General features: G+C 40.0%; 1 protein-coding gene across 2 annotated transcripts; it reads right to left on the bottom strand.

Moving 5' to 3' along the window:
* Positions 1-2646: 2646 nt before the first annotated feature.
* btg3 (B-cell translocation gene 3) lies at positions 2647-9937 on the bottom strand. Of its 2 annotated transcripts, none has more exons than XM_023832920.2 (5): positions 9781-9937; positions 8357-8564; positions 7891-8028; positions 6962-7163; positions 2647-3713 (listed from the first exon to the last, which is right to left on the bottom strand). In XM_023832920.2, the coding sequence occupies exons 1-5, from the start codon at positions 9806-9808 to the stop codon at positions 3507-3509; spliced, it is 783 nt and encodes a 260-aa protein (XP_023688688.1). In that variant the 5' UTR covers positions 9809-9937; the 3' UTR covers positions 2647-3506. The 2 variants fall into 2 exon arrangements, with proteins under 2 accessions (XP_023688688.1, XP_023688689.1); XM_023832921.2 differs by lacking the exon at positions 9781-9937 and adding an exon at positions 8727-9501.
* Between the last annotated feature and the right edge of the window lie 6901 nt (positions 9938-16838).

The following is a 16838-nucleotide window of genomic DNA, read 5'->3' as shown; positions in this document are numbered from 1 at the left end:
CGGCGAATGCCTTCGACGCCTCCTGCCGCCCGTTCTCCCGACGCGCAGGTGGTCTGTTCAGCTCCGAAAGAAATAGCCGCTGGGGATGGAAAAAGGGAGGGTAGAAAAATTCACGGAGGATGAATATGGATTGTGACCAGTTGTAATCTACTCTCACAAAACAGGCAAACTGAACGTAAATCACGGAGTTAATGAATATGATGTATAATGAACGAGGCATTGGGCTCAGGGTAGCACCGTTGTCTCACACCTCAAAGGAGGACCGGTCAAATCCACCCCCTGCTCTGAGGTGCGTTTCCCTAAAGCATAGTTCCAAAGCATAGATGGAACCATGCAACTGAATGGGTCCAATTATGGAAGTTGTTAACTAGAGCTTTACGTATGAAAGTCCCCCTAGTTCAAAACATGCACTTAAGCTAATTGTGCCATTCGATGAACTAGTGTTGGGTCTGCCTGAACGACTTTAAATGAATTGAATGAATCCAAATTAAATATTGGGGGGTACACCCCTTCCTACGCCCCTGGACCCAGTACCTGATAAGCGGCAGGAAGCATGAGAATAGACGTTCCTACCTATAGACAAAGGTTTTGATAGCATTCACGTGCAACGTATTAACTATGAACAGGTTAAAATAGAATTTATTTTTAGTTATTCACAAAATAATTCATTAAATTATTCAGGTCGCTGAAGCATCTTGAGTTGCAAAAGGTGAGTCCAATGCGCGTGCGCACCAAAGGACGCAACACAGTTTCCAAGGCAACGCCAGAGGATATTTCATTTTTGTTTGATAAGCTTATATTAACCTATGATAACCTCGCTTCATTGGGAAGCATATCTGTAACATAATAAAACCTACAACCACCCCCAACCTTAAATTTAATGCTTAAATTTAATCGACCACCAAAAAATTTGAATTAGAGAATTGGCATTACAGGTGAATTTCATTGGATATCGTGCCTTCAGAGCAAATTAAATATTAATTGATACAAATCGTTTAGCTATAACAACATTTGAAGTAGAAGCGTACAAAGAACAAAAATGAATATCAACATTACGCATTTCATCGTCTATTAATCTGTATTTAGAGGATCAATGAGCTAGTCAGTGACGTGCGAATAACCATTATGTTTAGGAAGCTATATTCCATGTCACACCTAGATAAGGAAGCAATGTGTTTCGTCATTTTAAATTTTTTATTGGTCCTGAAAATCGGTTTTAATAAAACGATATGTAAAATCTGTACCTTTAGTATTTCAGTGAAAGAAAGGCGGCTGGAAGAAATTTTAAACACGTGCTAAAATGCTAAAATAAACATTTAACAAGTGTCGGCTTTTGTTGTCCAAATGTTTATAAAATAGTTTCCATGTGTTTCATAAACTGTAAACGTGCGTTGTAAAATGGCTACATCTACTGGTGTTTGCAGGCAATTACGGCTAACCGAACGAGGCATTTTTTTGCCGCATACAAAAGAGCTATCATTACTGGCACACAAAAGCTCTTCCCTTATTTTATTTTTTTGCGTATGAAATGGAACTGTCTGCTCGTTTACAGTTTATCAGTTGAATCGCTGAAAACTCACACTGATCTATGATTTGATGTCATTATGAAAGCACAGTAAACATTGTTTTTCCTCTGCCAGGTCAGGAAGCGTAACCTCACTTCCCATCCCCACAAACTTCTACTCAGCCATCCCTGGAGTATCCTGACCATATCAGTTACCACCTCCTCCCTCCCCATGACCTGAATGTGGCGGGTGGTCCACTCCACTCAGGAGGTCATTGCCTGTCAGCTGGCGGTGATAAAAGTCTTCTTTGCTGTCAACGCTAAGAAGAGGGCTGTCTAGATTGCCACAGATCCCACTCACTCCATCGCCAAACTACTACCACAGAAGCGGTACAAGTCCATTGCCACCTGGGCCACATATCTTCACAGCCTCTTTACTGAAGCTAGGCAGTTCAGCAAACTCACCCAGGCGAAACCCCCATTCTACCACAATCACAATACTGGTTTCCAGTAACATTCCTCTGCCTGAGCTGCATAGTAGTTTTTGTACATTGGTGTTGGTTACACTTCTGAGTTTGGATCACAGTTATGCTTGCTGTTGTTTACACCATCATCTAGTTATTCTAGTACATCATCCTCACACCTCATTGCTATATAGTCAGCGTCCAGAGTATATTCTGCACCACAGCACAATTGGTTCCAGAATGTTTTACATACTGGTAAAGTGTTGAGGCCCACTTAATAGTGAATAGCACTCTGATCATACAGAAGCCTTAACAAAGAGTTGAGCTTTTAATAAAATGCTTTACCCATCTTAACACAGACTTTGGTACCAGAAAGCCTTTCAGTGTTGAAGGAAACACTTCAAGTATCTAAAACTAAAGCACCTCCAGCCTTTGAGTACTGCATTGCACACTACAGGTCACCACAACTGTCAGATTCCACCCCCTCCCAATTCCATGTACTGTTTCTGTCAATCATCTTCAATCTGCTAATATTTCTGTCCTGCTCAAGGCCAAACCTCTTTACTTCCTAAAATAGTATTTGATTTACATTTTACCAGCCTCACATAATTTTACTTAGAAGTTCTATCATCACATACATGCAAGTTCGTAAAAGACAAATCCACTTTGCGACAAAAGTTTCATTTGATCAATATTTGTTTTATTCCAAACATGAAAATACAGGTCAAATTCTACACAGCCCCTAAAACTTACCATCTAAAGCACTTTTTCTCCTAACAGCATGATTGTGGAGAGCCATCACTAAAATGGCTGTTATCAATTTGTAACTTCAGTCAACTTTGGGCATATGATTCCTTACATAAGACTTGAAAAAAAGCACCTTAAAATCAATATTTTTAAAAATATCTATATTCTGACACCAAAACAAGAAACTGTGGTTACATTTCACGGCTCATAATACAAAAGGTAGTGAAAAAGCAATTGCCCTAAATTACTAATGCACAATAATTTAATATTTCCAAGTTCCATTAAATATATCTATTATACTTTACGACTAGTCTCAGGAAACTTTGAAACAACATGAAAATACAGCTGCAAAAATGTCATTTGATATACAAAAACAGAAAAATACTACCTAGGGAAAATGTGTTTAATGTGTCTTATAATTTAGGTTTTGTGAACAATACATTATAGTTTGCTGTGAATAAATATAAAACATTTGGTCATTTTTAACAGTACAGACTCAAAGTTACATCAGAATAACAATGATCCCTTTATAAATACAGCACATATTTCTATCTAAAAATTCATATTAAGTTCACTATGTTTATATGCAGAAACCTTACACAATTTTCTGTTAGAAATTATCTAAAGTGCAAAGACTTAACATTTCTTTAAAAAAAAAATCCACAGTAACATTTTCTACAAAAATATTTTTCGAGGTTTTTTTTTTTAAAAAAAAAACAAAAAACAAAAAAAACACAGAGGGTCACTAAGTAGTGGTTAATTTCTGCAACACTGGATGGCTGCCGCGGATTCTATGAGTGCACTAGATTAGGGGTGCTGCCCCAGTAACTGTTTCCACCACGAGGCCCCGTCAGAGCCCAGGCACTCTGCCTGAAGGAGGCCATGGGCTTGCCCTGCGAGCGGAAGCCATAGGCGTGGTGATGAAGGCCCTGCCCTTTACTGGGCCCGGGTTTTTTCCTGGGCGACGGGTGCCACATCGGCACCACAGGGTAGACAACCTGCAAGAGATCCAGAAGAATGTAAAAAGTAGAAAATGTGGAACCATAAACCACTTATACCCATACAGCACTTCATTCAATCACAGGTAAGGCATGCATCCATCCATTCAGCCATCTTCTAACTGGTTACCCTGGTTAGAATTGCAAGAGGGCTGGGGGCCCAGGCAGCATAAGGTGTAAGGCGGGGGTACATCCTAGATGGGCAACCGAAAACTGAAAAACACCAATTAGGTTAACCGTATGTCTTTGGACCGCAGTAAGAAACTGGAATATCAGAGGGAAACCCATGTGAAATGGGAACAGACACTAACGCCACACTAAGGACGGATAAAACATTACTGGTTTCACAGTAAACCACGCTAAAATCCCCGACGGTATTTCTGTATCAAATTTTATTTTATTATTAAAACCGTGGTTGATTACCGCGCTTTGAAAAACTCACGTTACTGTCCAGCATCAACCAAAGTTAGCAACACACTCCCAGATATAGGTGCATAGGCGCAGAACACAACATGGGTTTGTTTTTGCATCAGTGAAAACATGGTGGAAGGCTAAAGTAGCGTATTGCTGGCATCGCGATAAAATTTACCCAGTTTCTTGTTACAACAGAATAAGAATCTCATTATAATGAGATCTGTATTTCATTTCAACAAGGAAGTATAGTTAAAACTCTCGTTATAACGAGAATTTCATATCTCATTACGAGATAAGAAATGATGCTGTTAAAACAAGAAAGGCTTGTCTTACAATACTAATTTATCTGGTTAAATAGAGAATCTAAATGATTTGATTAAACAACAAACATTTCTCCTTATAACGTAATGGGTATATTATGTTTAAATTTATTTGCTCAGATCTTTGTAATAAGAATTCCAGTAAACCTGTAGCTTTACTGAGCTCTCTCCAATGAATCCAGTAGGGCTGCAGCTATCGATTATTTTAGTAATCGAGTATTCTATTGACTATTCCATCGATTAATCGGATAAGAAATACTTTTGTTTTATTAAAGAGCAATAGTAACTATTCAAAAAAGAAAAAATAGACAGGTCTCTTAAAATGAACAACTCATGGGTTTCCTTTTTAGGAACATTTTTAATGATTGAACTCCATACAACAACTGAACTAAACTCTTAGTGCATTTATGTAGATATTTGTTTTTTTTTAGAAAACACTTTCTTAAATGCAAAAAATAAAATAATGTCAAATAAAATTATTGAAAAAAAGTATACATATATCCTAAACTAAGGCATAAATTAAAATGGCCTTTACTTTCTGTATTCTTGTACATTTATAGGAGGCATAAAAAAAGTTCTGACAGGATTGTATCTCCTGGATGAGGTAGGAATGATGTGTGCATGTACATGTGTGTGTAAGTGAAGGTGAGTGAGTGTGTGTGTGTTTAAGTGTGTTACAGAATGAGTGTGTGTGTAAGTGAAGGTGAGTGTGTGTGTGTGTTTAAGTGTGTTACAGAATGAGTGTGTGTATAACACAGTGTGACGGCTGCTGTCAGCCTGCTGCAAGTTACCAAATTTAAATATAGTGTCAAACTAAGCTAACAGTTTATCTGCATACGAACAGCTTCTATTTTAACTTGTATAGCTTTACTGTAGCCTTGCTGCTGTGGGAGACAAACGGCGGTGGATGGGAGCAGCTGAAAGCATCTCTTTTCTTCACCTTTCAGCTTAACAGCTGGTTTGATTAAGGACTCTCACCAGCTCTTTACCAGTAAAGCTTTAGTAGCGATTACAAGCACTGCTGTTGTTTTCCTTCACTCCACCTGAGTTCACCATCTCTGTAACGGAACCGTCTCTTTGCTCTTTGCTGTTAGTGTATAGACAGGCTCCAGCTCCATGTTAATTAAACTACAACAGCATCATTTTCACTGCTGTTGTATTATCAGTGTTTTTGTTGAGGAAAAATAGGGGCTGCTTCTTGGTATACTTTTTTATTCACACATATGTCCATAAATACGTTTCTATCGCAGGTCTTTGTTTAGCCACAAATGTGAAATGCTCGCGCTTACCTGGTATTTGTTCTGCTCTGTGGAATGGATGCATAGACTGGGTGCTTTCTGTTGAGATGTTGAATCATTGACGTTGTGCTATTGTGGTAAGCTAATTCTTTTTTACAATGCACACACTGTACAGTATTTTCGCTTTTCTTCTGTTTGAAATGGCCCCAGACATTTTTCGTCTTTTTCTCTAAATTTCCTCGCTATTTTCCCTGTCTTCTTTCAACGCGGCAACAAATCAAACCTGCTACATGTAATACAACGAAAGCACACTATGCGACAGTAATAATCCTCCGAGTGAAACACGCTGATCACTAAGCAGCACATAGTCGTGCGGATTACACGAAGCAAAGAATTTGCATCAAGGATTTTTTGTAATCGAATTATTCGAATTACTTGATGAATTGTTGCAGCCCTAGAATCCAGCAATGCGTGAAGGTCAATTATTGATCCTGAGTTTATTAAAATGTGAGTTTATCGAGATTATTTCAGGGATCATCAGCTCAGCCAAACTGCAGAGAGTGACAAATGAGACCAGCAAAAACTCACATAGGTCACAAATGTATTAATTATCCGTGAGCATGATAATTTCAGCGGCAGAGAAAGTATGTTGAGGAAATTATGCTGCAAAACCACGACAAATACAAAACGATACATTAAATGCAATTAACTGCTCATCCTGTCTACTGCTGGGATCACAGCCGCTTATCCAGTGGTTTGTTGAGCAAACTTCCCTCATTAACTTCTCAGCACCATGAATGGTTTTATTTTTACATGACACTGAAACTGCAAGACTTTCTGTCCCATATTCAGAAAATACAGTTTTACTGATGATGACTGATTTTAATGGTGACTGGAAACTCTATATTACTCAGCTTTTGTTTTGGGGGTCCTTTACTACAAACTCAGTACTCCATTCTAGTGGCATTTATTGGTAAGTCACTCACACACAAGTTTGGTGTTACATGAGATGAGGACCACTGTGTGATATACAAATACAGTACAGGACAATAACTGGAGGCATCCACAAGTGTTAAAAAAAAGCACATGACAGTGCAAGGCAAATGGACCTGGGCTTAAGACTATATATGCATGATGATGATTTACTGGAAGCTCAACCAGGTATGGCCAAACTAAATCAGAAAAAGCATCATTAACTTTTAAAGGGTCCAGACTGAAGATGACCTCTGAAACCCACACAGCAGATGAGAAAATGTAAAGTGTGCAATAGCAGTACCTGATAGAGAGGCCGGCCCTGGACGAGAGGAGCAATGGCCGAAGTGTCCCTGGTGCTGTTCTCCTCGTCCGATGAGGAGCCAGAATGATAGTCGGACGTAACCCTCTCAACCGCACTGGTCACGTCCTTGGTCACGTCTTCCTTGTTGTCATCATCCCCCAAAAAACTTGCCACCGTGAAGGCAAGATTCATCTCACCATACCTTGTGAAATACAGTAAAATTTAAAAAGTGATTCTTGATTTGCCATTTTCACAAGAATGAGTACAGAGACATCTGAGTGCTTTAGTTTTCATGTATCCCAACAGTTTTTTTTAAGTTACATATGGGTAAAAGCAAAGCTTGAGATCAGAGCTCAGCATCAGCCTTTCATCCAGCACCCCTAGAGCATTAAGAGCCAGGTGGAGATTTGGCTATTTTGCCAAAGACGGAATGCAAACTGGCGAACATGGAGTCAACCATGTTCCAGTTGCAAAGCCATTTAAGCAATACCAGTTCTAGCCAAATTCATGGTTAGCCAACGTTAGCAACACCAGTTGATCGTGCATTAGATGATATTTTGCACACAAGAACACCATAGCAACATGTCCACAGATAGAGGTTAGACAGTTCCGTATGTACCACGGATTTAATGAGACAAATAAGACTTAAATTCTAATAAACAGTACATAACTAGTTTTCACTTCTCCTGATAAAGGGCACAGCCATCTTGAATTCTGAGGTTGAGGTTGAAGAGATTCCCCCAACTTTGAGTCGGACCTCTGACTTCAGGGTGTTCCAGTTGAAATTCCCACTTCTGAGTTCAAGTGGAACACATAATCAATGCTATACTAATGCTCTACTAAAATAATGTGGATATGAGAAACCGAAATCAAATAGACTACCGCGTAGATTCGGTGCAGCACATGTGGGGAACTGTGTGGAAACCCACCTGCAGCACACTTCCCCTGGGTCCACCCACAGCGTAAGCTCTCGAGGGAGCCCCAAGTCTTTGTAGAGGATCCCACTCTCCTCACAAGCTCTCTGCAGCTCTGGGTCCTCCCTCTGAAACTTATTCACTCGTATACACCTGCAACGGACACAGCCCCTGTGCATCATGACTGGAAAGCGAGATAAGCAAGACTAATTTTATAAACATCTCCATATGAACCAATAACCAAAAAACAGATAGCACCGTCTTAAAAAAAGGTACACTAAAGGAACCAGTTGTAGTTTGCTAACAAACTGTTATGCTAGTACCCAGGGCCACCCCACAAAAGCATTTCATATTAGACCCCCAACCCAGACCAATCCATTTATTTTCCAAATTTTTTAGGGCCCCCGTTACTCACAGGCCCATGAGATTGTCTTACTCCCTCCCTCCCCGCAGTTCAGTGGATGACACCCACATACAGTACCTGAAAGCCTGACCCTTGCTAGGATTCTCTGGATACCAGTGCCCCCTATATTTCTCCTGTAAAGCCACAGTGAGTCGTTCCACAAATTTCTCCACTTGCTCAGCCTCCAGTTTCTCCGCTTTCCTTATGAGACGCTTCAGGAAGAACACCACAGCTGCGATTTCCTTCCTCATGTTCAATGCTCTATGCCCTTGGTAAAAATATAAATCTGGCAGGGAACAAAGAACTAATTAAAACACTATACTTATATAATGGGTGCGTATCACACAAATATTCTCAAACTTCACTACAGGTAAACCAAGTATTATATTGCAGTATGGAGTTTGAATTACAAGTGTGGTTAGAGCAGATTGCTATCACCGATACATACTGCCACGCGGTCTCGCGCCGCCGTAAACAACAATCCACTACCACGTGTCCTGCACGCGCTGAAAATCCTGCCAAAAACACTACGGTTCTGAAATATCGACCAGTTCAAATAAATTAATTGAGCGTTAAACTCGGGCCGACGTTTACAAAACCCGTATTGACAGTCCTGTTTACCGCGCCTATCACATCTGTCAACGCAGTCAGAGAGCATTAACGCGAAACGGAAACATATGGCAGGACCTGGAACGCAAAATGCAAATATCTCGTTTCACACAAATAACGCCGCATTTAACTGGCTAAATACAAAGGTAGTAAGAGTGTTAAATATTCCAGAAAAGTCAACTGAACGCAACACAGATTTTGTGACTATTCAACAGGCTGTCTACAAGTAGGCGAATGATATTACAATATATATAGTAAAATAAATAAAGGCTCCCGCTTTGAGTTCTTTTTCAAACCTAACGACATCTTATCCGGCGGGACTTTCCTCTGGAAAGGCGGGCTTAGTCACACGATATGAGATGGGGTTTCCTTCCACTGATACCGCATTGCTGACCCTGAATCAGTTCCAACATCGGTCGCAGACAGGGCAGCGATGGGATCTCGGCTCATTGGGCAGTCCTGGGTCAGTTCCCAGCACACTATTGTAATAGCTCGACTTTTTTAGAAAAGTACGGTCATACTGCCATAGAGGAGAATGCCAGGTTAATTAAAAATTCACCATCTAGGAGCAGTACGGTGGCAAGTCACGTGCAGCAAGTTAATGAATCATCAAGACACGCGAAATTCCCAGAATACAATGCCCTTTTATCTCATTTATGCCGCTGGAGATATCGTTTTTGTTTCTATAAATAAACAGTTCGTTAAATCATCATTGCCCATCGTTAAATACAAAGTAAGGCTACACACGCATCATAAACAAGGAGCTCTGGCTGGCTTTATTTGTAGTCTATTAGCCCATACTTTAGCACGCTTACGCATGATGCTTAAGCGAGCTGGTTTTAACTGCGCTTGCCTTAATCGCCCCCCCTAAGCCAAGCCATGGCGTCACTCACCGCTTCTACCGGCCGTCGCTGTCACCATACGAGCTGCCGCAGCTATTGCCCAAGACGCTTCCCGCTAATGATCCCGCTCTCGTTCGCACTCGCCGCGCGCACAAGTCTGTGGACACAGGGGCTGCGGCGACGTCTGACGTCATCTGAAATGCGCGGCAATCCATCAGGGTTGTTGCACCACGAGGAGTTTAGTCACGCCCACCTGCTCTTTATCGTAAGGAAGCGTCGCCTCTCCTTCACAATAGAGATGGGCGGTACGACTGATGTGATTTAATTGGTGTTGTCAATACCGATATTCTTAAGTCTTTTGTGTGCATTAAATGGAAAGGGTAGGAGATACTGGGAGAAAAAATCACAACGCAATATTTGTTTTTTTTTACAATAAAAATTGCAATATTTATAAAACAAAAAAGGAGCTGGAAATTTGCCCAAAAATAATCTATACCCAAGGAGAACTTATCTACCAAAAGTCTTTAAATCAGCAGAAGCTGGTGCCAACAAAGCTCTTATTTTTGCTATCGTCTATATCAGGGGTGCCACACTTTTTCAGCTTGCGAGCTACTTATAAATGACCAAGTCAAAATGATCTACTATAAAAATGCAAAACATATATTTATGTATAAAAATATTGAGTATTCTTTTTTATTATTATTTATAACAATAATAATTATTATTACTATTCTTATTATTAATTTCCCTTTGGGATAAATAAAATATTTTTGAATTGAACTGGAATTTTAGTTCCTTCACCTTTCTCTTTCTCAGCTCGCTTTTCGGAGTGAACTTAATGTCGTAGTTTTTTTGAACAGTCCGAAAATGCCGCTCCACATTTCCCTTCTTCGGAATAACAACTGTAGACTGACAGAAAAGGCAAACGCACTTCGAATAAGACATTCTGAAAAAATCCTCCTCCCATTCCGTATTGAAGTGGTAGGTTTTTGACTTCTTACTTGGTCCAGCTCCCCCATTCATTTTATACCCTTTCTAAAGTTTAGTAGAAATAAATTGGAGGCTAACTAGGCGACTCCGTAGCTTTCTAGACTTCTGCAGCAGCGGGCGCGGTTGAACGCGTAATCCATCCTCTACTTTTTATGCCATACGATCTACCCAGACTACCTTTGCGATCGACCAGTAGATCGCGGTCGACGTACGTATTAGGCACCCCTGGTCTATATGGAATCTAAAGTATTTCCATACAGCAGAAGACGAATGTTCAAAATTACTGCTGAATGGAGGAGCCAGTAGCATAATGGAAAAGAGCAAGGAATTGTGGAAGACTACTGAAGATTATGTGGATGTCCTCAGATCCTGGCTCAAGAAATGATACCCTGAAGATCTTACAAGATGTCTAGCCTTCGGGGGCACGGAGCGGGGAAGCAGCACAGAAGCCGTGGGGTCAGGTAAATGAGGGATTTATTTGGAGAACAACAAGGAACAAGATGCAGCACAAAGGACAGACATCAATGACCGGACTGGGGAAACATACTCTACACCAGGGTTATTCAAATCACGGTCCTCGAGGTCCGAGCACTGCTGGTTTTCCAGCCTTCTTTTACCTGTCCGTCAGGTGTGAAGCCTCTGACCAATCAGAATCAGTAATTATTAAACTGACTACCTGGGAGAACTGAAAACAAGGCCTGGATTTGGAATCGAGGTCCAGATTTGAAGAACCCTGCTCTACACCAGACTAATTAACAACAATGAGAAACAGCTGGCAACTACGGGAGGATCGGACAACCGGGGCATGACACAAGACACCTCAGTGAATCTGGTGATACAGCAGCATTTGATTGTTCAGTTGGATAAAAGGTCATGCACAAGACACCAGTGGCCCAGTGCACCATGAAACTTCAAGACCATGAACCCAGGATCAAGAAATTGCTTAAGCAGGACCACAAAACAGGTTCTCACACTGAGAGCATAGTCGTTAAATCATCTGAGCTGAACAAATCATTCGGCTCGTTTTGATTCACTCTGGGCTTCAGTGTGTTTTTAACATGTTTATGTTATATTTCTTACATTGCCCTTTAAAAATATCCTATCCAGCCCTTTCCAGCTAACTACAATTAGATCACAGCAAATTGCTTAATGATCTGTCTTTTTCTTATTTTTAACCTTTCTTCTATCTTTTACCTATTCTGCTCTTCCTACAGGGTCAGCATTAACACACTGCCAATTTTCATATATTCCCATTGTTTTCACATGTAACATTGTCTTTTGTGCTGCCCTTGTTCAATAAATCCAATAAATAAATAAAAATGGCATGCTAATTTTTTTTCTTGTTAATGGCATCTAGAGTGCTGCTAGAGATTTTGGGCCCCATGAAAGTATATCATATTGGGCCCCCAACACAGACCAATCCAATTATGTTCCAATTTTTTAGGACCTCTTTCACTCAGGGGCACCTGGAATCAATCATCCAAACCCCTGACTATTGGCTGCACTTCAGTACATTGCAGTGATTACTTCACTGTCTATTAGTGCATGAAGTTGCATGATTCACTTTTTTGGCTGTTAGTATAATGATGTGGTCCAGCTAATAATGCATGCAAGCCTGAACACTACGCTACAGTGTTGAATTACAGGCTACCACCTAAAATACACCTATGTAACAAATTTCATGTCTCATATATTGTATGGACTGCAGTAGTCAGCTGGGTTGAGACCATCAATAAGTTACCCTAAAACATTTTTTACTCTGTCTTAGGAAACAAAATGAAGCACGCCTTGCAGTTTTATTGATTATCTGATATATACAGCCATGGAAAAAATTAAGAGACCACAACACAATTTTTTGTTTCAGTGATTTCTCAATTTATGAGTGCGTCTGTGAATAATATAATTTTTTTGCAAATTGCAACCTGGTTCTTCATTGTTTCTCATTAATAAAAGGCCTCTTCCTTGCTTTATGGGGGTTCAGTCCTGCTTCTATGAGCCTGATACGGACTGTCCTAGCAGTGCACTTCACACCTGCACTTAATGTTTCCCATTCCTTTTGAAGGTCACTTGATGTCATCCTACGATTCATGAGAAACCGTCAGATAAGTTAACGGCCATTTCTGACATTAGAAAGTCTTCCCTCTACCTGGCTGGTTCCTGGTCGTTCCCAGTGTCTCCTGCTTCACCTTAATCAATACGATGTTAATGAAATCACTATGCAATCTTTAGCCTACTGTTATTTTTCCCAATTGGATTATATTATAACCCACAATAGGTTTGCTCTAGAGTAGACCCAATATACTATAGGGTAGATTTGTTCTGTTCATCCCGCATGTCACACAAACAATTTAACTGATTAAAAGTTATTTGTTTATTATTTAAAATATTGAAAACATGACAGAAACAATCACAATAGGCCTATCAGTTATGTTGAACTGATTGAAGCAAATTTTTTTTTTTTAAATATGCGCTTGCTGAAACACGCAATAGCTTTTGTAATATTTTTTATATTCTTAATAGGCTTAAATGGAACATGATCATTTAATGGTGTTCCGATCTTAATCCAACGCCTCAGCAATGTATGTGTGCTGTCCAGGCATGTATGCATTAATAAGAGAGTTTAAGTAACACAAAGTTACTTTCCCTAGTAACTAATATTCTTAATGTGCAGATATTGGTAAAGTAGGCCAATTGAATTGTTTTTGCAGTGTCACAAAATTCAAGAATTACAGAACATTTTATGCTAACCTAAGATATATCCACTGGCTAATGGAAGACAACTATTTTGTTGAGGTATCTAGGAAAAGACAAGATTAAGCTGTTATTCTATAAGCCTAGAGAAACTTCAACATATTACTCTATAGCCTTTTCATCATTTCCTTTGAATTATTTTGCTGTAACAACCTGGCATGTAACCTCATTTGTTTTAAAGGAGAAAAGGTGGATTTTTCTGCGTTTGTGCTCCGGTTTTTTTCCTTTCAAAAGAGTCAGATAAGTGAAACATAGGGCTACTAATTTTGGCGGATGAAGGTTTAAAAAAACACAAAAGATTTAGAAAAACATACATGTATTTACTTCAATTTTCATTTATTCCCTAGTTGAAATCAAATGAATTTTAAGTTTAATTACTTTGGGAGTAGCGTTTGAGGTGACGGCACACCTGAGAGGTGCCAGGCTCCTGCACAACTTAAGCGCTGCATATAGGTAGACAACATAATAGGTTATATGTGCATCAGAGGGGGTGGCATGTTGGTGCAGTGGTCAGCACTCCCACCTCTGAGATCTGGCTTCAAGTCTCTGCCTCGGTTCTGTGTGTGGAGTCTGCATGTTCTCCCTGTGTCATCGTGGGGTTTCCTCTGGGTACTCTGGTTCCCCTCCACAGTCCAAAAACATGCCAAGGCTGATTGGAGTTACCAGATTGTCCATAGGTGTGCTTGGGTGAGTGATAGCGTGTGAGTGTGCCCTGCGATGGGTTGGCACCTCATCCTGGGTTGTTCCCTGCCTTGTGCCCGTAATCTCTTGGACAGGCTCTGGACCTCCCCGCGACCCTGCAAGTAATTTCGGAAGATGGATGGATATGCATCAGATATGTGCATTAAAGTAAGCAAGATGCAATTTCTTGCCCCCCCCTCCCCCAAATGCAAACATCAAACTCTGCCTAGGGGGTTTTAAGACATTTTTGTCAACAATACAGAAAACTGTAGTGTTTAGTTTTGTCAAGTGTCTACGAATGGTGCAAAATGAGTTCCCCCAAAAAGATGGAGGCCAGTGATATATGGGATCAACAAAAATTCATGATGATTGCAAGTTACCTCGTCCCTAGAAGGGGCTCACGAGAGGTCAGTGTCAAATCGTGTGCATGCATCTGGTAACCCTAGAAGTTATTCACTTACTCTGTGATTCATCCTCTCCAATGGAGATACCGTTGTGGGTCGTGCATTATGTGTAGACGTTTGTATTGAATGAGCTGTGGTCTAAAGGTTAAGCATGGTTTTCTCCAGTGTATAGGTCTGTCAGTCAGAGCATTGCCCCCCTTTGTAGATAGTGATAACCTACTACTTGAGGTTGTCACTAACAATATCCAGTATCTGGTATAGGGTTTCAGGTAGCCTATCCCAGGAATCACACACGCACACACACACACACACACATATATACAAAAGTCAGGGCTAGATTTGATCCTTCAACCACTTAAGTGGTATTTACTACCACTCAAACCACTTTTTTGGGGCCCTATATTGGCCAGAATCAGGGACTTTTTGAGTAGGGTTACAGAAACAACCAAACCACCCCTGGCCCGGGGCCACCTCAGCTGATAACCATTTAGTTATTAATTACTCCTTGGGTGTATTTTTTGCCAGCAGAATAAAGGTAGGCACAGGTAGGCTGTCTTGCTGAGCCATGAAGAGGCGTCATTGCTGTCATTCAACAGCGGCTTACATTTACATTAATTTGCAAGATGTTCATTCAAATTGATGAGGAAGATATGTATCCATTTCGGCATGTTTTCACTTCACTTGACCCATGCCAATCTTTAAACTGGCAGCAGTATTAACTTGGCTCTTCGTTTCTCATTATTATTAAATGAATTTTTAGTTTGAGGCCATGAACTCATTCATGCCACCTTATGTGCTGGAAAATATTTTCAAAAATAAAAAAAGCATCTTTGAAACAGTATTGTTATTCAAATTGTAGCATGTCAAATTGTACTTGTATGAATATCTTAATGTGTAAAATTGGATGTGCATTGCTTATTGCTGAATGAATGCAGACAGATCCAGAAGATTCAGAGTTAATAAAGTATCAATCCTGATTTTGGGCAGGAGGTTCCAGACAGAAGAGATCAGTGATTCCGACCGAGAATATATAATAATTATGTGAGCGCACATATCTTGTGAAAACGGTCAGATAAAATTTCTAATCCAAAAGTAGGAAAATGAAAATCCAAAAATTGGAGAAAAAAAAAAAAATAGGCAAACCCGGCAGCTTCCAGTGTAATCAAAATTGTACCAGGATCTTACAGCCACAGAAATACTTGATGCACAATCTGCATTTAAATCATTTATACCTCAAGCGACAGAGAAGATTGTGTCGGATTCAGCCAAGTTTCAGGAAATTAGGCATATACTTGCATATATTGGTTTGTTGCAGTTTGGTGGAGTTCAGAGATCAGAAGATGAGGCAATTGCCAGTGTCTGGAACACAAAAAGTAAAAAGAATTTTTCTTCCAGTAAGAATACCACAGGAATAGTTTAGGGTGATTTGTTTAGATAACTGTAATATCAGCCATGGGAAAGAGACGAGATGTCTGCAATCAGAGATAAAGAGATGGGGATCCCACACATGAGACTCCTCACGTACAATGTAGGCCTTTGTTTTCCAGCAGATGGACATCTTGTTCCATTAATGCGTTGTCCTTTCAAGTATCCTGCCCATTGTGTGGAGTGTAAAGTGAGTGAAAGGAAGACAAGAGGTCCACCCCATTCAAAAGGGCCAAGGGCTTAGACAACTGCAGGGATTTCTGGAATTGCCTGACTGTGCACACCTTAAGGTGATTGAACAGTTACAAAAGACAGAATTATTAAAGGAAACCTGTCACCTTCTATTCAAATCAGCCATTGTCAAACACAATATTTGAAATAAATGCTGTGCTATTTAAAGTCTAAACAAAGTTTGATGTGACTCTTGAGAATATTCAAATTCTCTGGGTCAATACGACCTGAAAATGATATCCCCCCCCCAAATAATGAAGATTAAGAATGAATTTCAGAGATGGCAGGAGATGCAGGTGTCTGGTTTCATGCAGAATTTTAATTTTGCAACCAGTTAAATGTTAATTCTCTTAATTTTAAATCAATTTGAGAAGTAGAGAGCGCGCAATAAATGTAGGTGAACCAACATATTGACTGCCAATCACCTTAAAGCAGGATAAAGTGATGACAACATAATGATTATGGTAAAAACTTTGATGGACTATAATCTGTGGAAATGTGACATTAAGTAGCATGAACACTCTCTGTAGCATGACATGAGAATTCTTCTGGATGTTGGAGTGACATTTTTAGTGTGTAGTTTAGGTATATTTGGATGCAGAATCAAAAGGACATACGTTGTTTTGC

The sequence above is a fragment of the Paramormyrops kingsleyae genome, chromosome 6 (assembly GCF_048594095.1).
Source record: "Paramormyrops kingsleyae isolate MSU_618 chromosome 6, PKINGS_0.4, whole genome shotgun sequence".
In the NCBI taxonomy this organism is placed as follows: domain Eukaryota; kingdom Metazoa; phylum Chordata; class Actinopteri; order Osteoglossiformes; family Mormyridae; genus Paramormyrops; species Paramormyrops kingsleyae.
This window is presented reverse-complemented; position numbering and strand designations above follow the sequence as displayed.

What these genes read in the sequence shown, in the direction of transcription:
- btg3 (XM_023832920.2), bottom strand. Translation starts at nt 9,808, where the DNA reads ATGGTGACAGCGACGGCCGGTAGAAGCG. An exon ending in AGCAAGGGTCAGGCTTTCAG is followed by an intron (nt 8,029 to 8,356) that starts GTACTGTATGTG and finishes TGTCCGTTGCAG; the next exon opens with GTGTATACGAGTGAATAAGT. An exon ending in CCAGGGGAAGTGTGCTGCAG is followed by an intron (nt 7,164 to 7,890) that starts GTGGGTTTCCAC and finishes GTATTTCACAAG; the next exon opens with GTATGGTGAGATGAATCTTG.